The sequence below is a fragment of the Lepidochelys olivacea genome, assembly GCF_965140295.1.
Source record: "Lepidochelys olivacea isolate rLepOli2 genome assembly, chromosome: 17".
NCBI classification, from domain to species: Eukaryota; Metazoa; Chordata; order Testudines; family Cheloniidae; genus Lepidochelys; species Lepidochelys olivacea.
Window position 1 is genome coordinate 5,461,957 of NC_140427.1, and position 21,887 is coordinate 5,483,843.

The 21,887-nt window shown below is 37.4% G+C and overlaps 1 protein-coding gene across 9 annotated transcripts in view; it reads left to right on the plus strand.

The window, feature by feature from the left end:
- VMP1 (vacuole membrane protein 1) overlaps window positions 1-15,189 on the plus strand; it is an 89,452-nt gene extending 74,263 nt beyond the window's left edge. For all 9 annotated transcript variants that reach the window (XM_084650586.1, XM_084650585.1, XM_084650584.1 and 6 more), the window contains 2 exons: window positions 12,928-13,030; window positions 14,364-15,189. In XM_084650586.1, coding sequence (XP_084506712.1) covers window positions 12,928-13,030; window positions 14,364-14,507 — 247 coding nt within the window. In that variant the 3' untranslated portion in view covers window positions 14,508-15,189. The remainder of the gene's footprint in view (window positions 1-12,927; window positions 13,031-14,363) is intronic.
- The last annotated feature ends 6,698 nt before the right edge of the window (window positions 15,190-21,887 follow it).

Below are 21,887 nucleotides of genomic sequence, written 5' to 3' on the forward strand. Positions count from 1 at the left end.
TATTCACATGTAGCTAAAGGTGGAGGCCCTTAGAAGAGACATTCCATATATTTTATTATATGAAATACCTTCTAAAATGTTAGGATGAAAACCTGGACATAGCATTGTAATCTTCTCTATTACAAAGAAACTTTTTTCATTAGAGAAAGTTGCAAGCTGTTCAGGGATAAACTGTTCCTATTTTGAGAAAATACCTGTCTTTTTCCAGACTAGTGTGTTTCTTAGGAAATGATTCAGACTTGTTTTAAGCTAAGATTTCATTTAAATGTCAGGGGAAGTAGAGCAAGAACACATGTAATACCCAGATTAAAAAAAAAAAAAAGATAATTTAAAATACAGTGTAAGAATGTATTGGCATGATGGGATTTAATACTGATTGAAAAGTATATTTAATCAAGCATTGAATTTCACCATGTCACTTGGGAGATTTACCCATTCAGACAAAAATGCTGTATGATTTCAAGAGCCCAAGTCAATCTGAACATCCCTTATCGGCAATCTAACAAATACATTCCCAACACAGCCTCTCCCAATACACAGCCTTAAGCAGTGTATAAAACTATTTGAATACAAACAAAATATGCAGTTCATTTGTCTCGGTATACATGACTTAGTGCAAATCATCCAGTATTGCATCACTAAATTGTGCTTAACTGTTCACAAGAAACATTTGTGTGCTCAAAGACAAATGTTGCAGAATTTTTTTAATAAATTGTTCAGACTGCTCTGACATTAGAAGAGGTGGTTTTCATTTTTATCAAACAGTGGTTTAAATACAGTATTTCATCTGATGTCTGATATACATTAGGTGTTAACAATCTGATTTCAAAATCAATTCTGAAGATGTGTTTTTACTTGCTCCTTAAGGACTTTCACTCATTTTTGAGGACACATGATGGTAGCCAGGACACTCTTTGCTGTCTTATAGTTGAATACTTTTTTGGTGTTTAAAAAAAAAAGTCTCAAGAAGAGTTTCTGGATAGGAGTGTCTGGAAATAATTGCTATTTAAATATGTAAACTTGAAGTAGTAATGTTATACAAAGAAATAGGAGTGTCTGATGCAACATTCTTGGGCACTTCACTGATGGAACAGATCTGATTTTATTGCTTCCTGAGTTTTTCATTGGGAGTCTGGATTGTAACAAACTTCAAAATGAATGTTTTGTTTTTAATATTCCTTTAAAAAAAATGCTACTGGTTAGAAATCATTGTCTTTTTGACATTAGCCACTCCAAGCTGATTTGCTTTTTATCTTTGATCAACACTACTGCTGAGTAAGGTATATTTCCAAAGACTTCCTCAAATGCAATCTTTGGGCCAAAGCTAGTTTTTTCCTACTTCATCTGTCTTGGAGATAGTTTTTCATCAAATTACTTTTGAACATATTCACAAGATTTCTGCTGGATTCAGATTTTTATTAGACAGTTGATGTCAGAATTCAAAAATGTTCTTGGGAGACAGTAAGTTTTTTGGAATGTCCCAGTATCCTTGACTTTTCTCAAACACAGTCTGCTAGCATTACCTCATCAATTTCTCTCTAGAGTAGTATATAAAACACTTAAGCAATAGCTTGCATTAGAAGTTCTTAATCATTATTAAGTACAAAGAGAATACTCAATGATTAACATTAACCTTTTAAAACACATTTATTCCATTAGTTTGACTTGAGATAGTTTGTAGTTCTGAGATGTTGCCTTTTGCAAAACAGTGTCTAACCAGAAAGATTTTTTTAAAAGAAAATTTATGTACAGGATTATCAACGCCTAGATGGAAGATTAAGTTGAATTGTAAGGAGAGAATTATTAACGTCCTTGAAATTGTTGTGATTTTATGCACTAGACCATATTCTCTCTGATAAATAGATGAGTCTTAATCTTTAATGAAAAACAGAGCTGCGTGCAACTCTTTTTTCCTTAGGATTGCAATTGTTTACTGATATTACCAGAGTCTGTGTTCATTGTATCCTGAACTTGCAAAACCATCCCTTTAATACAGTTCAGGGTGCTTTGGTTTCACAATTTTATTATGTAGAAAGTTTTTCTACAACCCACCCAAACGCTTCAGGATTAAAAACAATTACATAAATCAAAAGCTGAAAGCTATGGAGAGATTTAGCAAGGGAAAATGTTGTCAACCAAGTTTTGAAATAAAATGGAGAAGTCTGAGGCACGAAGACCTTAGGGCTAGCCTACACTTAAGGGTTATTTTGGATTAAGATAGGGTGTGAATTCAAAGTGCAATAGCTATTCCCCATGTGGACACTTGTATTTTGGAAGAAGAATGTGTTTTTCCAGTTTAGCTTAATCTACTTCCAAAGTGATATTAATTTAAATCAGAAAAAGGTGCTCTTATTCTGAAATAAGAGCATCCACATGGAGAGATGTTCTGGAATAGCTCTTGTGGAACAGCTGTTCTGCTCAGCGTCCCCATATAGGCAAGTCTAACTGGCAGCAACAACAGAGAAAATGGCTATTACATCAACTGAGCCCCAGGTTGTGTGGAGGAGCACCCAGGAAAGGAGAATGGTGCTAGCTGAAAAGGATAGAGCACAGATAATAAGAGAGAGCCCTAAAAAGTTGGAGCAAGATCACAGAGGATTTTAAGCACAAGGAGGCTAGTTTTCAACAAAATCAATGAGTTAGATTATTTATTTGTATTATTGTAGAAGCCCCAGTCATGGCCTAGGACCTCATTGTGCTAGGTGCTGTACAAAGAAAATGGCAGTCATTTCCCCAGAAAGATTCCAGTCTAAATGAATGAGGAGCAAGTGAAGTTGTTTTAGAATGGGGGATAGTGTACTTGTACTTGGTTGTATGTGCAAGAAGGTGGGCACCCAGTATTCTGCACGTGCTGGAGTCTGGGTTGCTGCTGAAATTCAAAGTGAGGTCTGAGGTGAGAAAAGGCAGAAGGCTGTTGAAAGATTGACAGGGGGAGCCTCAGATCACTCAACTACCAATGCTATCAGCTAATGATCTGGAGGTTGCAATGTTGCTGTTTAGAGAGGGCATGTTTTTTGCTGGGGTCTTACAGATACAAAGTGAGGAATGGAGGATGCTGTCAAGGGGGCAAGATGATGCATTAACTATTACTTTTGTATTCTCTGACTTAAAGAGGAGGTTAGCTTACTAAGCAGCCATGTTACATACTTTTTGTACTAGTTTTAGGCCACAATTAACCAATTTTAAAATTGTTTAATTCGTAGCTATATTGTGGGTTTCCTTTTGGTTTTTTTAATCTTTAGATTTAATTGTTTTACCTACAGCTGCATGAATGTTTACGAAGTCACTGAGCATATTGCTTTTAAACATGATCACATTTGACTTTGAAGTGGTGATTTCAAATGGGCACTAGGAATTCCCAGAAAGCTATTAAAGAAATATTACTCAAAACGAACCATATAAAGAACTTTGGCAAGCTGTAACATTGCTGAACGATTTATCAGAAAGAAAAGTCCACCCTTTGGTTTTATCCGGCTGTTAAGGAGTTGCCATTTCTTAGTGATCAAAAGAGAGGACAGAAGGAAAAACTTCATATGTGTTCTAGGTTCCTGCTGGGAGTTCTGAGCTCTAGCATAGTGCTGTGTAATGTTAAATGCCTGCCAAGGTTCACCCCAGAAGTAGCTGCACTTTCATAATAAGTGAAGTTTTTATTACATATATAGATCGTAAAACCTGTTGTTAAAACACTTCAGCATCCTTCAGGAACCTTACGCAAATGATCCTCATTGGACCTTGCCAGTAGGAAGCTCATTCTAAACTCAAGCAGCAAATGCTGTCCTCGTAGTCCGGCTGCCTAAACAGTACGAGAGACGTGGCCTGTCTTCTTTTCACAGGAAAAGGGTTTTTTGTATGTACAGTATATGCTCCTATGATGATCAGGATAAGGTATGGACAACATTTGAGCTGGGGAAATCCGTACACCTGCTCCATTTGACCGTCGCATCTAAAAATAGTGCCGGAGGAAAGTAACTGTTAATTAGTTGCAAAAGACAAACACAAAGTGAGGTCTGTTCAGTCTGTGATATTTATGCAAAAATGTAGCCTGTAGCACCCCTTAGCAGTTTAAGGGCTAAACTGTCAATGCCCTGTCCTGCAGATTAGACTTGTGACTCCCATTAATGCGACAGCGAAGTCTGAGCCTGAAGGTATAGGTCTGAAAATCTAACCCGAAGTATCAAATACTTCTTCTGAGCAATTTCTCAATCTAGGGTTTCACCTGGGCCAATTTTTGATGCTTTAAAGCCACATAGGCCAGTTGGAATTTGACTAGTTTGCACTAGTAATTAAACAGCTTACATGAAACCAGCCTCTATTCATACTTGAATCACTGACTTTGTGAACTAATGGGGTGCTGCTCCTTGTTACGTTACAATTCACAACGCAACCCACTGACTCAGCAGCAAATTAGTTGTAATTGACTCTTCTGACTTCATCTGTAAAGGGCATTGTGTTTTCCTCTTGACACAATTTTTTTCTCAAAAAATGTGTCAAAAAACTTCAGCCACCAAAAAGGTTTTTATTTTTTCCTTTTAAGTTTTCCCAAAAAACAATCTTTTTTTTTAAAGATTAGCAATGGGGACAATGATTAACTATCTTTTCATGCAGAATAGTTTAGCTTTGTGGTTTATTCTCCTTAATGTGCAAAGCAAAGCTCTTTAGCAGCTTGGGGACCCCAACAGTATAACTTGGAACAGTGAGCATCAAACTGGCAGAATCCACATCACTTTGATTTTAACAGAACACCATCCGAAGAGCAAGATCTGATTTACAAATCAAAGGTCCTGTCTTTATATGGACCTTTGTTTTACATAAATACCTCAGCACTAATATGGTGCAAGAAGTCCTGTTGAATTGGCACCAGAATTAAAGTATATATTAAAAAATGGCTTCTAATTTGTGTTTAGACTAAGACTTTTTATTAAAATTCTGTTGAAAATAATCCAAAATGGCTGAGAATGTAGATAATTTAGCAGTGACTTTATTTAAAGTCTCCTGAGGTAGAATTGCTTTTGGACGCTTATGCTCAAATAAATTTGTTAGTCTCTAAGGTGCCACAAGTACTCCTCGTTCTTTTTGCTGATACAGACTAACACGGCTATCACTCTGAAACATTACACCTGACATTTCTTGGTGCAGTAAATCAATGGCTCTCCTCCCACAAGTATATCAGAAACCTGTGGGATTGTGCCTTTATAATACGGTTGTGTACACAATGGGGAAACTGGAACAAAAAAGATTTTAATAGCTTGAAAGGGACACAGATGTGAATGAAATTTGAGAAGTTTTGATGTTAAAACCTTTAGATGGATCACAATAGAATTAAGAGTTTATTTGAAAAGGGCTTGTAGGATTTAAATGTGAACTAGCAAGTGAATGTTTGAAAGCTGTAGTTTTGCTTTTTAAAGATATAACACTGATTTTTCTTGCCTTCACATAGAAGAAATATTTCTTTACAAATAACAATATCCAACAGATTTGAAGTCTAATACAAACTGCAATGACAACTCTGTTCAAGTTAGTGTTTAACATACCAAAAATAAAAATCTCTCAAGGTGAAGTGTTGTTCATGACATGTAGATCACTTGTGTATTTGAGGACATCCCAGATAAATTAGATCACATTTAAGGCAACTTTAATTTCATGGTGTCACAAGTATTTTATTTGAAGATTATTCTGAATAATGTTTCAGATGAAATCAAAATGAAAACACAAAACCGCTTCTTAACCCCAGCTTTGCTCCCCTTGACCTTGAGCATAAATCCGATTTATTTAATTAAATATCATCAGTTTCATTTTCCAATTTTAAAATAATACAGATGACTTATCTTTGTTTCCCCAAATGTTTTAAAAACCAAGGCGGCATTGATATAAATTAAAGCCAGTGGCTCTGCCCTCAGTTTTAGAAGTCAGGTTTCTTTAAGCTGTAGGCACCTTGGGAGTGAGTCCAGATTTGCTGCAGTGTAATCTATCATGGTTGAGTCAGGCAAGAAGTCTGAGGTCCATTCTGACTCACCATGAATTGTGTCCTGGTATTGGTTGAGCCTCAGGGAAATGGATGGTTTAAATACTGTGAGAATCTTTATCAGCACAGGAAATGACAGCTCATTAAAATACTAACCGTTAAGCCTGTTTAGATCACTGTCTGGAAAAAAAAAATTAACCATTTGAAGGTTCAGATAACTTGCCAGAAGAAGGTGTACTTTTTGGATGGTGAGGGAAGCATGCAAATCAGTCAGCTTTACTTACTAGTCCAGTGGCACTCAAAATATATCCTTTCAAACCTGTTTGTTGGGGGTTTATAACCAAGGCATAAAACTCTTGTTGAGAAAATTTAGGCCATACAAAACCATAACCTCTTGAGCCCTTCTAAGGAAGGGACAACATAAAATGTCTAATTGTGGCTATTTTAGTGAGTGCCTCATTCCTCTTGTGCAGCAATATGAAGAGTAAAACATACAGCTTCCTACATATCTCTTGTGTCCTTTGGGGAAAAACTAGGAAGAAATGTGAAAATTAGAACAGAGCAACTCTAAGTTTGGTATATTAGGAGTTGTACTTGATATACAGTAAAACTTTTCTCTAGCTTTCCACAATTGTGTGGAAGTTGAAGGCCATTGCTCTGTCTGCCATTGCAAGTTTGATCAACAAGCAGAACCAGTCTTCCTCAGAGCCACAGATAATGGAGGAGAGCCCAGAGCTGTGAATTCCCTTCATTACATTAAATTTTTGACTCTTCTTCACCACTGAACACTTTATTTTTTTGTAGATCCAGAGAATCAATCTGGTCTTCGACTAAGTTTACTTTATTTGTGAAATCAGAATATGTTCATGGCTCATGCTGACAAAAAGCAAACAGATTTTTTTTCCCTTTCGGCACCAAAAATAATTTTTAAAAAGCCCCCCCGATGTGATTAGGACATGATCTTCTATCTCTTTGGTGTTTCAAGTAGCCCAGAAGGGTAGGGAGAGAGTGGCCAGTTGAAAAACTCTTCCCACAGCTATGGTGAACATATGCTTCCTGACTCAGAATTGGGCTCTGCAGGTGATAATCTGGTCTCTACAGTTTATCACCCACAAAGGCAACATATGGTTGAACAGAGCCAAAGGGCCAGGTTAGTAAGACGTGTGATCACAAACTTGCACGCAGACATTCTCTCTCCCTGGTAAACCCTGTAGAAAACTGATTTGAAGGAGAGTCTCACATGGGCAATCCATTGTGGTGAAGCTGGGCAGGTATTTACTTGACTCTGGCTCTAGATTTATTTAAAACAGTATTTTCCTATAGCTGTGCTACTTCTGGCCTCTGACATGTTAACCAGAATGTGATGTAGGGTCCTTTTTCCTATGAACTGTTAATTCTTATGAACACTGTCTCTTGAACAAGCACAGTGCCTGTGTGTTCAGTAGCCATGTAGTCTGGACAAGCCCAGTCCTTATATTAGCAGTGAGTCTTTCCAGCTTAATGGAAAGGATGTATTTTTAAAGAGAACATTCACAAAATGTGACTTCTGACTCGAGCTTACATCACTTTTAAAATAGAGGTTTTGATCTGTTTAAGTCTGGGGGCCTGGCTGATAGTTTGTATAGTGTATTTAGCATTCTGGTTTACACTATTTTTCCCCTTCAAACTATTTCCATGATAAAACTGACCTGGGTATATTCAGACTTTGAGCACGTGTCATTTCTTACTGAGCACAGCCCAGACTTTAATTCCTGTTCTTCAGTTCATTTCTCCAATGGGGTATGAAATTTAATGTATGTTGCTAATGTCCTGATTCAGCAAAGCATGTAAGTACATGCTTAAAGTTAAGCAATTTCTTCTTAAGTGATTTGCTTTTGAGTTCTGTTGAAAATTGGTTATCATTAATTCTTCCAGTGCTCCATAATGTAACAGGTGTGGTGTGCTAAAATTACACCTTCAGTGCTACCCAGTGTACCTATTTACATTGAGACTCCTGCTGAAACTTATAAATTTGAGTAAATTTACACATGTGCCTAAGTGTTAGTAGAATTAAGCCCATAGATTCTAAACTCTCTGGTGGCCTTTTCTGTAAAGTACTAGTAGAATGTTAGCACAATAGAAGTACAGAAAAGGATTACCCAGTTACCACAAACACTGACCAAATTAAATAGTTATTTTTGATGTTCAAAGACTATTTTTAAAGAAAATTTTAATGAAATTTCAGTAAATAGAATCATAAAACAGTAAAGGGTACCTACAGTACAAGAGGTATAATCAGTAAAAGCTAGTAAAATTAAAGTATACAATGAATAATGAAACTTATCTTAAAAAAAACAACCCTGAATTTTAGTATTGCTGAAAGTTCTGATGAAGTGGGTTTTAGCCCACGAAAGCTTATGCCCAAATAAATGTATTAGTCTCTAAGGTGCCACAAGGACTCCTCATTGTTTTTGCTGATACAGACTAACAGGGTTACCACTCTGAAACCTTTAATTATGTTGTAACTTTGGGGGTGGCAAGATTTTATATTGTGTGTGTGTTCTTAAATACCTGCGAAAAAGTACTGTTAACACTTTTCAAATGGTATTCATAGATTCTAAGGCAAGAGGGAGCATGGTTGCCATCTAGTTTGGCCTTCTGCTGAACTGAGGCCACAGAACTTCCCCAAAATAATTCCTGTTTGAACTACAGTGTATCTTTTTAGAAAAACATTGTTTTGATTTAAAAATTCCCAGTGATGGAGAATCCATCACAACCCTTGATAAATTGTTCCAATCATTAATTTTTTTGGTGCATCTCTTCCGAGCAGCTAATTTTTTGTGAGAAAAATCTACTTCTAACCCAAAGAGATTCAGGCTAAGATTTCTGCTGAAATCATAAGCACCATTTCATTATCACTATCATACATTTGATATGTGGAGTTTTGTAGAGACAGTCAGTGATTTTTGTTTTAAGCAAAATAAATAAATATTTAGATACGTACATAGAAAGTTGCAGTGTGTAGTGACTTTGACACATCGGTTTTGATTACTATGATGTGCAAATAAATTATCAGTGAATTCCAGGTGTGTTGGTAACTAGAGCAGAAATGTATGTTCCAAACTGTTCAACGAAAGTAACTAATTTTTCACAATTCTTTAAGAGAAATTTTAACTCTATTCAGCTGCTACTGACAAATTCTCTTCAATCAGTAATATTTTTCTAAAAAAGGCTAAGCTCTTTAATGTAGGATCACCCAAAGTGTATCATGAAGCTTCCAAGATTTGTAAAGTTTTGTTCCATTGAAAAATTTGCAAATCAGTTTTTCAGATGAATAGCTGAAAACATGATATTTAACACAGGTAAATGAAAATAAGAATATTTTAAAGCTAATTGTAGCTTCCAGTTAAACAGAAGTGATTCAAAGTTCTTCAAGAAACAGTCAGATTTAGTATAAGATGGTTGCAAAGTAAAATAAAAAGTACAATTTCAGGTTATGCAAATGGTACATATTTTATTCTGAAATCTTTCATTCTGAATCCAAATTGAGAGATTATTTTTGCAAGCAAGATAAAATCTAAAAATATTTTCTAAAGCTTAATATAAAAATAAAGCCAACCTCACTGACTTGCATCAGTATCAGGGATGCAATGCAAATTAATGAATTCTGCAAATTCATGAATAAATATAATAAAGGAGAATACTTCATGGAATGTCCTTTGTTCACTTATTATGACAGTTATCACTGTTTTTGATGTTTCATAATGTCTTTGTGAATGATCTTTCTATTTAAACAAAAATTGAGGTCATACATCAGTTCGCTACCTGTGTTGCTAAACCTTTGAAAGGTAGGGAGCTTTTTGTTTGTGCGCAGATTATAAAGTATATTGATGAACAAAGTTCTAGTGTACATTTAGGGCCTTGATTTCTTATCTCACTGACTTTTATTATTATTATTACTCTTATTTCTTTTAAAAGACCATAGGCTTTCCTCTGTTAACAATGGAAGCTGAGAGAATCTGAACAGAATGGTAGATAAGAGGGAGTTTGAAGCCATTTATTGTTGGAGGGGATATCTTCCACCACCTTCCTTTATTCAGCCAGTTGTGCAGTGATGTATGCGGTTTGCATTTAGAAAACTGGAACCACAGTACTCTTCTGAAGCTACATCTTAAACCCATTGCTGAGCGGCGCAGAACTGTGATGCAAAATGCTGTCGCTTCTGCAGTCGCAACTGCACCCAGCAAATGGGTAGAATTCTTGAAACTATTGCTGAAATACAGGCTGTGGCTGTTGAGTTAATGGGTTGACATACATTCCTAAAGAGCCATTAGGAATGGGAGAGCTGTGGCTTGTAATTAAAATGCATTTGATCAATTGCTAACCTTAAAAATGTATATACCCTGCAACTTGAATTGGGCTCAGTACATTGAGTGAAATGTTAGCTCTTCAGAATAGTGTGTGAGGAAATGGTCAGAGAATTAGTAGTACTGCTTACATGGCTGTGTTTTACTGGAAGATTATAGAAATAATCAAAACTAGAAGTTTTAACCACTAAGGTTAAGAAGAATTTTATTTCTAGTATTGCGAATCTACATGTATAAGCTTGCTACTTTCTAAATTTTACTCTAGCAAAAATGTAGACAATGCACATTTCTTTGGCAACTGAGTGTATAAGTATAAATATGCCATAAAATATAGTCAATTGTTCAATTATGCAGGACCTAATATAGGGTTCCCACAGTCCTTGTATGGATGGCCCAAAGGTCCATAAAATAGCTTAATGAAGTTCTGTCATAAAGCGAACTTCAGTCATCATTCACCATTATAAAAAGTTGTGCAGAATGCTTTAAATGGAAGAATTGTTTTAAAATATACTCTTGGTGTATCAGGAGGAAATGCCCTAATCTCAACCCTGTGAACTTCTTAATTTTCATTTCACTGCTGCGATAATCATTATAATTTGGAGACTGAGTAGGTGAGGGGTTTTTTTAAACAAAGGGCTTGGACAACTACTTAGTTCAACTCTCATCATTTAAACATTTCTATTTTAAAATTCATATAAAGTGTTAAAAGTAAAATATTACCTTTCAGTAGCTTTTTCCTTTTGTTGTGTGTCATTTATTTAAAAAAAAAAAAAAGTACCCAAGAGATGGTTTTAAAACAGTGACTCGTACTGACCAACGAGTCATTCGGGAGAACTTCTGCCGCAAACTAACAGCTGGGCCCTTACTGGGGTTTTCTGAAGAATTGGAAATAGCTTGTAAAAGCTGCTATACCCTTACATAAAATACATGGATATAAATTTACAGTCGCCTGGCAAAAATTTTAGGAAAATTTACCAGCCCAGCCACAAAATATATACACCAGTTTATCCATGTTGATGAGGAAATATCTCACTGAAGATATTTTTTAAACTTGGCATTCAGTAAAATTGCTTGCCCCAAGCTAGTAGAGCAAATCTAATTAGCGAGGCCGATAGTGAGCTATTCGCAAAAAGAACAGGGGGACTTGCGGCGCCATAGAGACTAACAAAAAGCGAGCTATTTGTACTTCTGGGATTCTGTGGATTTACTACAATTTTAAATGTTCGAAAGCCATTGTCCTCCTTTTTAACTTGTTTTATTTACCCAGGAAAATGTAATCTGTCTAGTGAAAAGGAGTGAATTATAAGGCAGTGTGATAAATACATGTAATTTAATATGGGAAGTACTTCTCCCCCTTTTTAAAGCACACTAAATGATTTTGAAAATCAGATGGGGCATGTCTTCATTGGGGAAATTTTATGGAAGGAAAAAAAAAAAAAAACCTACTGGTTTTCACAGAGATCCCTAGTGTAGAGAAGGGACCAGCCATAGGAACTTTGTCAGAACTGATGAGAAGTTGCCATAGTGTAACAAAGGCTTAAAGCATCTCTCATGAGTAATTCTAAAGCACCCAGAACCATGTATTTAGGAGCAAGTAGGTCCCAATGGGAGAGAGGATACAGCTCCTGAGTTATATTACTGTTGACTGGTATGATCTGCAACGGTTAGGTAGTGGATACAAAAAATGATACTGATTCATTTGAGTAGCCTCAAGTTACAATTTTAAAAATGCTTTGGCATCTGCAGAATGGAATTTGGTAGCTACTTTGCTAAGCCTGTCCAGCTTAGTATTTCCAGCTCTTTATAGATGGGAGAAGGCACTGAGTACATAAACTTATCAGTGATCCTTATTACAGTCATCTGAGAACAAGGTGTTTAGTAACATACTGTAGTTTCTATGCAAGTCATCTGCCATAAAACATAGAGTGAATCAGAACAAGGTTCATAGTTCCTTCTTTGTTCCTTTGTTAATCATTGGCTAGTGGGAGGCGTCTTTAGAATTTGCTAATGCATTCTTTTTGGATAAGGATGACGCACAGATTGTCCTAATAAGGACTTAGTTTGAGAAAGGAGCCGCCTTCTTTGAGAAGATAGGAGCAAGTCATAGGGCGGGCAGTTTCTTTTTTAACTGAGGGATGACACAAGCACAAGTCATTTCCTTATTAATCGGTTCAAACCAGTTCTTACAGGAACTGCTGATGATAAATGTGGGACTTCTGAGAAGTCATTCATTTTATTCTCAGCCGTGCATCATTGCACAGGCTTAGCTGAGCTTCTCCCTGGCTTTGAGGAAGTAGTGGAGCATATAGCTCTCTGTGTTACCTCTGAGTTCATTATCAATCTGCTGTGAAATCCTTTTCTTTTTTTTTTACTCTTTTTTTTCTTTTTGAGAGTCTGGGGGACCCACTTGTCCCTCCTCTTCAGATGAACTGATAACACACACTGTATTGTTTGGGTCTCCCAGTTATCCCATGCGGGAGTGATGCCTTCTGATCTATGGCTCTGATCTGAACTTTGTTCCTTTTGAGCCAAAGTGGTAAGTTTAAAAAATAAATAAATTGTTTTCTTGTTTTTTCTCCTCAAATTTTGTCTTGTTCTCTGGAATGAAATTTGCACCAGTGCTGTCCCAAGTATAGGTCCCTCTCTTCAGAAGCCGTTCCAAGAGTACTTGGAAGCTCAGCGAATTAAACTTCACCACAAGTCTGACAATGGAGTGCCACAGGTAAGAATTCCACCCACTACCTCTTTTCCTTTCTTCTTCTTTGCTACTCCTTGACTCCTTACCCATTGTATCTGATTAAGTTTTGATTCTAGTTTTTAAAGACCTGGAAATCTCAAAGGAGATAAGGCTTTGAATCGATTTTAAAAACAAGCTGAGAAGTTCAGAGGAAAAACTGTATTTGTACTACATACAACTGGGTTAGACATTCTATCCATTTGGGAGTAAGTTAGGCATGGTGGTTTGTCCTGACTTTCTATTCATTTCTTTTGGTACAAGAGGCAAGCTATTAAAGACAGGGAAAAGTTCACTTTACATGTACAATTATGTGTAAAGAATTCCCCACACCATCAAATATTACTAAAGTATAGGATTTGAATTTCCTTTTCTTGTTAGCTCCTTAACCCTACTCTCCCCCCCCACACACACACACACAAAAATAACCAACGAACCAAAACACATCTTGATGGGCAAACAGAAAATATTAAGAAAATGCAGTGTTTAAGTAGGGGCCTTTTCATGCAAAAATCTTTAAATATATGTCCCACGGGTTTAGATATAGAAGGATTAATTAACACCTAAATTTTAGACGTGATATTTTTAGGACAATTAAGATATTGATATACTCAAATTATTAACCTCACATTTTAAGTCCTAAACCCTTTGTTTCTATAAACATTTGCTTTCCTAGTTCTTACCAGAAAAAGGGGGGGTAGTTAAGGGAAGATCAGTCTGGAATAACTAGGCGGAAGCATGTTCTGCCCTTTGAAGTAATCTCTGTGCAGTGCATTGCTGCCCTCCTTTGACTGAAATAGAAAGTAGAAAAAAGCACAGGACTGGAGAACACTGCAGAAGCATGATTTTTTAGTCCATCACATTAACTTCCAGCTACACAACTTGAAATTGATACTCATTGGAAGCTAACATGCTGTAGGCAGTTCAGTAAAAACTGACTGTTAACCAGCGACCATATTGTACCTTCTGGAAATGACTAGGAATCACATCAGGCTTTCCTAATCCTGAACTTTGAGATACCAACAAAAAGAAACAAAATCATGGATAATAAATCACTTATCAACTCACCCAGCTGAAATGATAAGTTGCCCTGCAGTGATTTGGCAGCACCTTTCATGCTGGCTTTAAAAGACCGAAGTTAGCTTTACACAGAAGCCTGCAGGGATCCTGTTAGTTTGTGCTTGTTCCTGGTGTAGTTTGATAAATGATACAGAATCCTGAGATGATTAGATTCTTTCCCTTCAGCTAGGAGGAGGAGGAGAATTCTTTTGTATTCTGCTAATCTGAATTTTTTCCCTTGTTCTGTTTTTTGTTTTTGCAGGGGGAGAACTGGTTATCATGGATGTTTGAAAAACTTGTGATCGTCATGGTTTGCTATTTCATCTTGTCTATAATAAACTCCATGGCCCAAAGCTATGCCAAACGAGTGCAACAGAAGACGTACTCTGAGGAAAAGACAAAATAAGCTGGGTAAAACCCATTGAAATGGGCTTTAGCAGACATGCAAGTGACAGGTCTTATTATATGTTAAAAATCGGCATTATTCAAAACAGGGAAACGCTTTTTAAAATCATCAGTTTTCCAGCTGTAACAAGTTTTTAATTATTTTCTTTTGAAAGTAATTCACTATTAGAGAATAACTTTCATTTACAAATGTATGTATGTTAAGGTAATGTATATACTCTTTAATTCAGTCTGAGTTGTACTTTCTCGGGTGGCACGTGGGATGCTAAACTAATGCTGAACATAAATGCTTTCCATTCAAGTTAATTCCAAACTTGATGATTTAATACTTAGCACAACTCCAGATTTCCTGATTAACTTGCAGCCTGGCCTAAACGTAACAATTTTCTTTGGAAGGATGGCTGTCATGCCTCATAATTTCAAGGTCATTGAAATGTGTGTAAATGATAGTAGACTGGGTAACATTCTTGCATGTCCCTCATGGTAATACGAGTCCATCTGAGTTCTCAGAAATGCCGTCACATCGCACATGCTCTCAGTTGGAAAAGCCGCCCTTGCCAACTTCATAATGGTGTAAGCAGAGACGGCTGATGTCAAACTGGTGCAGTTCACTTTTTTTATTCTGTGTATTTAGAATGAAGTCAAGATAAAACTTTATAAAGTCATCTTTGATCATTCCAGAATTTCTTGTCAGTCTTTTTAAGCTGTTTCTTCCTCTCAATACCTTTGGTATACTCAGTTTCTCTTTAGTTTCTTTATTAAGCCTATGTCCATTTTATTGCATGCTTACTAATCCTTCATGTACAGTAAGCACAGAAACCTTTTGTTAATTTTTCTTGAACTTCTTGCTCAGCAGAAGGAAGTAGAAAGCATGTATTTGGCACCTTGCAGTATGGTATGATTTATTCATTTAAGGAGGATCGTTGAATAACGTTACTAATTTTTTTTATCGTATCACTCTAGGTGTTTGCTTAATGTCAGGAATACAGATTTATAGCACTCTGAGTGCTGCAGGAAAAAAGTTGGGGAAGCGTAGAAATCAGAAATTAAGACAGGTTTGATGTAAAACACAGGAATGGTAATTAATAACCATAATAAAGAAAATTAAAGTATACTTTAAAAATATCCCAATATTTATTCTCTTTTAAATACTGTTACAAATCAGTGTGTGTGAAATCAATTTGCATTGAAGGGGCAGACTTTTTCTTTTCTTAGTAAATAGGTGACCATTCCAATGCTACTGTGTATATACGACGCTTCTCTAATAGTCCCTGAACTAGTAGGAATGTAGTTTTGTTTTATCCATCAGAATATTAAAATAAGTTGACTTGTTTAATCAGACATTCTTAAATGGCGGTACATGGATCCTATTTAGGATAGAACTGGCTCAACACCTATTAAATTAGATGTCTGCCCATTAGAGTAGGGCAGCTCTCGAGCAAGGCGCAATAAACGTGCATTTTGTTCTGCCTGAATGTTCACTTGTGTTGCCTACCGTCGTGACATCTCCATGGCTGTACCATCCTGTCGGATAGCTTATCAGACTGATGTTGACTGTTGGATCTCATGGCAACAACAGTCGGTAGGCTGTCTGACATTTTGGTATCTTTCATCTGACCGTTTGCTCATCCATCTCAAATTCTGTTTTTCATTGAACATCAACAGGCATTTAAGTGTTTAAAGTTTAGAACACAAATGATTTTAAATGTAAATGTATCATAACTATTTTTCTTAGCACTCTGCATAAGAAACACCTTAAATTACATTGCAAGGTGTGTGAGATTTGTAATGTTTTTGCTTTTGTGTGCATCATACATAACTTTAAACAAACTGTAACAGTGTTACTTGAATGCATGAAGAGAATTTTATATAGACTTCTCTAAACATTGCTTCTGATCTAAAAATCTCAGTGGGACATTTTCAAAGGCACACAAAGGGCAGTTAGTTGCCCAGCTCCCATTGAAATCCAGTGGGTGTTGGAGGCCCCACTCCTGTTTGTGCCTGGAGATTTAACAAAGAACAAAATGTAGCAACAAATTCATATGACTAATTATACATTTATAAAATCATGACTATTTGCAATTTCACAGCAATGGTTTAAATCAGCCAAAACTTAAATTATGCAATTTTTGGTTAGTCATGTGTTATTTAACAGCTTTGAGGCATTTATTTTATTTTTCCCACAACATGTTTTGACTTAGGAAAACACTGTGGTTTGCCATTTGTCCCACTTTATTTAATAGCAGCTTTGTTTTGTTCAGATCTAACATCTGTCAAATATATGGGGCACTATTCTCATTTACACCAAAGCCGTTTTACACCACTCTGGCAGTGGAAAGGGCCCAAAAGAGTACATTTAATTTAGGCCTTCTTTAAGGTCCCTTCATGCTACCAGAGTGAGATGAAAGGATCTTGTGTAACTAAGATTCTGGCCCTAGATCTTTCTGTCTCACAGCATGTCTTCAGATGATTTCTCAAATACGCTTTTAGTTGCATCTTTTATCCAAAGTCTTTACAGTGACTCTGCCTAACAACCAAACAAATTGCAAGCTTTCCCCCACGTATAAATAGATGATTCTGCAAACCACATTTATATGTGTCCGTTCTGGTGAACTGTGCTGTAATTCTGAAAGCTTTCTAAAGTTCATCTTTTATCTGATATTTAGAGAATGGACTGAACAGTATACCTGCTTCTTTCTTATCAGACACTGGATGGTGATCCTTTAATACTTAATACAAGGTAAAAAATAAAGATTTCCAAATTGATGTCTTCATGTTTGCTCAAATAAAAATAATATCTCTAAGTGGTATAGTGTTTCCTTTTGTTTCATTTCAGCTGAATAGAGTCCATTGTTTTATATTTAGCCTTTTCATGTTATCCTGTAAGTATGTGCTGTCCCAACACAGACATTCAGTGATAAACATGATTCAAGAACATACTTCTCAACTGCATTTGACAAATTCAAAGGAAATTCCAAAGCCTTTAACACTGTACGTGGAAATGGGGTTTGGTTTTCCAAAAAGCAAAAGATTCCCATTGTTTCTATGGTTTTCAGATGACACGGATGGAGAAAATTATCCATTTAGAGCTTATCTGAATTACATTTAATGAAGAAATACTGGTAGGTAATTTCTTAGTTGTCGGACACGTATGTGCTTTGTTACAGTACTAACGGGGTACTGTGTGCATATACTATTATCCTTCTTGCAGTGACCGGTGAAGTTTCCTTATTTTCCCTGCACTCTCATTGTTCTTATGTGCCTTGAGACTTATTTTTAATGCACATATTTTCCTTGTACCTTTGAGGAACATACAGAAATGAGCTATTGGCAGCCCTAGCAGTGGCAATTAATGTTTTGGTTTAACTGGACTTTGAAAGGGAAAACTGCAAGATGAAACGGTTACCAATCACAAGTGTAAAACGTGGCTAAATCACTAAATAACAAAGCAATTAGTCGACCTAATTATTATCAAGTCAGGTAGATCAGAGCTGAAATCGCAGAAAGGGTTTCAACAGATCCTCTTCTTTGATCCTGTAGGCCATGCCAAATGTCTAGACTGGCTGAGAGGATCTCAAAGAAAACCATCTGTGATAGGAATTTTACCCATGATAGGTAGAGTGACCATCTGTCCTGTTTTTAAAGGGACAGTCCCATTTTTGGGGACTTTTTCTTACATAGGCGCCTATGACCTCCCCACCCCTCTGCCCCATTTTTTCACAGTTGCTATCTGGTAACCCTAATTATAGGCAAGTTCTGTACTTCCCCCTTCACCCATAAAAATAGCTGTGGAAATTGCCTGTTCCCTGTCTCACTGACTGTAGCTCTGAACCACCTGTCTTGATATGTTGCACTGTTCCTTGTTGGAATTATCATTAAAATGGCTGCCCTAGGGATTATGCAGCTGCCTAGTTCATCTTAATGGACATGTTTAACCAACATCAGATGTTCCTGAATATTATTCTATAATATCATTTCTTAATGTCCATATTGGACCTAATTTTTAAATTGGTCTCAGTCCAGCCTGAGTCTCTTTGCAAGTACAATTCATTGCAGGCACAAATAGCAGTTAGCCATCTCCCTGATTAACAGGCACAATTGAAAGTATAAATACTTATGTCTATAATTGACTACAGGTGCAAAAATAAAGGACAGTGATTATGTGTATTCCTCAGAGGCAAACAATAAAAATTGCAGGTTTCCTTGAAGCACAGAGTTAAAACTACCTTTTAATAGCAGCAATATGCTAAAAGGTTGAAATTATTCATATGCATGAGAGTAACTACTCCCAGCTCCCACAGGGATGCAGTAATAAGCAGTGTGTGACAAGTGAAATAGAACAATAAACCAGTGTTACCTGGTAGGTTCTGATCCTCCTCACTGACAACAGACTAGCCTAGGTGGTAAGGGTTTTAATTGCCGGGACTTTGGTGGAGGGTTCCTGATAGCTTCTTCAGTAAGTTTTGAATGGGATAAACACTTTCCCTGTGATAAGACATGCTAGCACATTCAGAACCATATAACAGGCAAAGTTTTGCAGAGTCTTGCAGGCTCATTTTAAATGTGATTATGCAAAATGTATTTGAGCCTGCTGCAGTACTCTCTTCTAATGGAAGAGCTGGAGGGCACAGCATTCCAACAACGCATTTCTTCCTCTTTCACCCACTTCACTTTTTACTGTACCACACGGTTGGTGAAAATGCCCATGAAAAAGAGCTTTATTAAAGGCAACAAAACAATGCGTTTTGCTAGACTTGTTTTGGGGGATGAAGGAAGAGGATGTAATGTAGGCTGGAGTTTTCAAAGGAGCCTACGGGAGTTAGCTGCCCAACTGCCGACCTAATATTTAGGATGCTGCCCAAACACACAAACTGCTTAATCAAATCTACAGTCATACAGTGGGTCTAGCTTCATCCTCGTGCTTGTATTGTATTTCAGGTACCAATGCATGTAGTATGAAGTCAAGAGTCTGGAATAGTCTTATTGCTACATAGTCAGCAAAATGCTATTGTGTGCATTTATCTGTGTTCATTCAGACTAAACAGGCTTTTCAGCTGTGAAGTCATTCAGCCCGCTCACTGTTCGTGCTGTGACCATCTGTCAAATTGCCAGGGGCCTTGCTGCTCTAGGGTGATAGGGACTTAAGTGCTTTTCCCAAGCTCTGGCCCTGGGCTGTCCCAGGACTCCTTGCCATGTTCTGTGTAGGCCCCTGCCTCCACTGTGGAATGGGGTAACTACTAATTATGCTATTGCCTCTTCAGGTGTCTTCCCTGAGCAGTTAATTGGGCTTCAACAATTGCTCTGGAGAATAAGTGACAATAGTCAAATTCTTGCAAATGTGGACAATGTAATAGGTGTATCTGAGCAGCCCTGATCCTATGGAGGTGTCTGTATAGAATTAGCATTTCCCACAGTCAGTAATCAAAACCTGCCCACTCACATGGTATTACAAACAAAGCAACTAGGGCTGGAAAAAGGCTACTAGATCACCTACTACATTTCCCCTATTAATGCTGCATTGCCCAAATAACCTCCCCCCAGTGAAATGCTACCCTAGAACTAACCAGTACAGCTATGGGGCCGTGCTGGGAACCTGGGTTATATTCCCATCTCTGCCACCGACTCTGACCTGAGTTAAGTTGCTCTCTCTGTGCCAAAAACCATTCCATCTGTCATTCTCAGCCTTTCCCTTCCTCTGGGTCCTATTACTGAAGATATTTGCATAAAAACAGCCTCTTGGTTTCAGAGGCTTGTTTCCTGCTGCTTATTCCTCATCTAAGTCCTACTGACCTCTGCTTGCGACATCACCACTGGTTGCTATGGAACTTATTTTATATGTTGCATAAGAGGGACTCCAGGTGGGGAAATGAGCACCAGGAAGATGAATTCTAAAGAAATCCAGAGCCAGTTTATTACTCGGAGCTTCACCTAAAAAGGTCAATGGGGGCGGGGTGGGGGAGAAAGGGGGCGCGCTTATCTAAACAGCCTTGCTTAGAATCAGCATTCGTTGGCGCAGCAGGTGATCTTTAATCTGGTACCTCCCTTAAGCATTTTATATAGGGCTGAACTGCCTGTGTAATTACCGTATATACACACGCTACATTGACTATTGACCAACAGAGTTGCTGTGCTCGGGAGTTAGAAGACGGTGACTATTGCCCACAAATGGCTGCAGCATTTTTAAGGGAAACCATAGTGTGAAAATTTCCCAGGTCCTTTTATGGAGGCCTACTTTAGTTCTGGTTCTGGGAAGGGTGTTAGCCGCAGGTGAAGCTTCAAGAGCGGCTACATGAAAACTGGAATTGCTTAGCTTTCAGTCATTGTTCAATGGGCCAAATCCCTGCAGTTCATACTTGAGCAAAACTCTCAGTGACCTACAGTGGCAGTTTTGCCTGGAGTAAGGACTTCAGGATTTGACTCAAGATTGATAAAAGCCCCTGGCTTTCTTGGTGGAGGGAGATCTTACAATCTGTATCTCAGCACTTATTTTTGTTGTGCAGAAGTCCATAATGCTTTGCACTTGCCAGGTGTTTGCTCAGTAATGACCAAGTGCTCTGCAAAGGTGAGTATTACTCCCTGCTTTACAAATGGGGAAATTTAAGACACAATGAGGGTCAATGAGTTGTCCAACTTTATATACCAGTAACAGGTCTACAACCTGGGCTTCCCAAGTCACAGTCTTGTGCTGCTTCTCTTCTTTCCCGCTCCCCCCCAATCATTTCTTTCCGTAAGATGGTGATAGAGATACTGACCTCCTTTGTAAAGTGCTTGGAGATCTACAGATGAGAAGAGCTAGGTATTATGTTACATGAACCATAATTTCAGTTTTTTCCCTGGGATTATAACTGTTTTTTCCTTTGGTTTTCCTGGTATTATTATTTTCTGTTGTGTACTTCGCTCTCCTAGGCCCCAATCCTGTCTGAGCAGACCCTTGGCTCAGTGACCTCTGCCTGGATGGAGCCCTTTTGATCTCAGCATGGCTCAGCTCAGGCCCAGGAGTCTACCTGTGTGGAAGTAAGATTGGGGCCATCATTTGTAATGTCATCAGAATATCACCAGACCATTCAAAATACAGCAGTAGACCTTGGATCAAATTCTTTTTATATACAACAATGCTCTGAAATGAAAATACTAGATTGGTGGAGGGAAATACCAGGCATTGTACATGACAGAACTCAGTGGAAATATTCAGACTTAGCAGGTGCAGAAGAATCAGATATTTCCTCTTAGGATAAGGGTGTTTAGTTTGAATTTACATTCATCAATTGCATATATTAGCATTCTGGTTTTTCACCTAAATCCAGTAAAGAAACGAGAAGTTGTTACCTTACGCTGTTGAACTAATGAGTAATATAGTCACTTTCTAGATAATGTAGCAGTT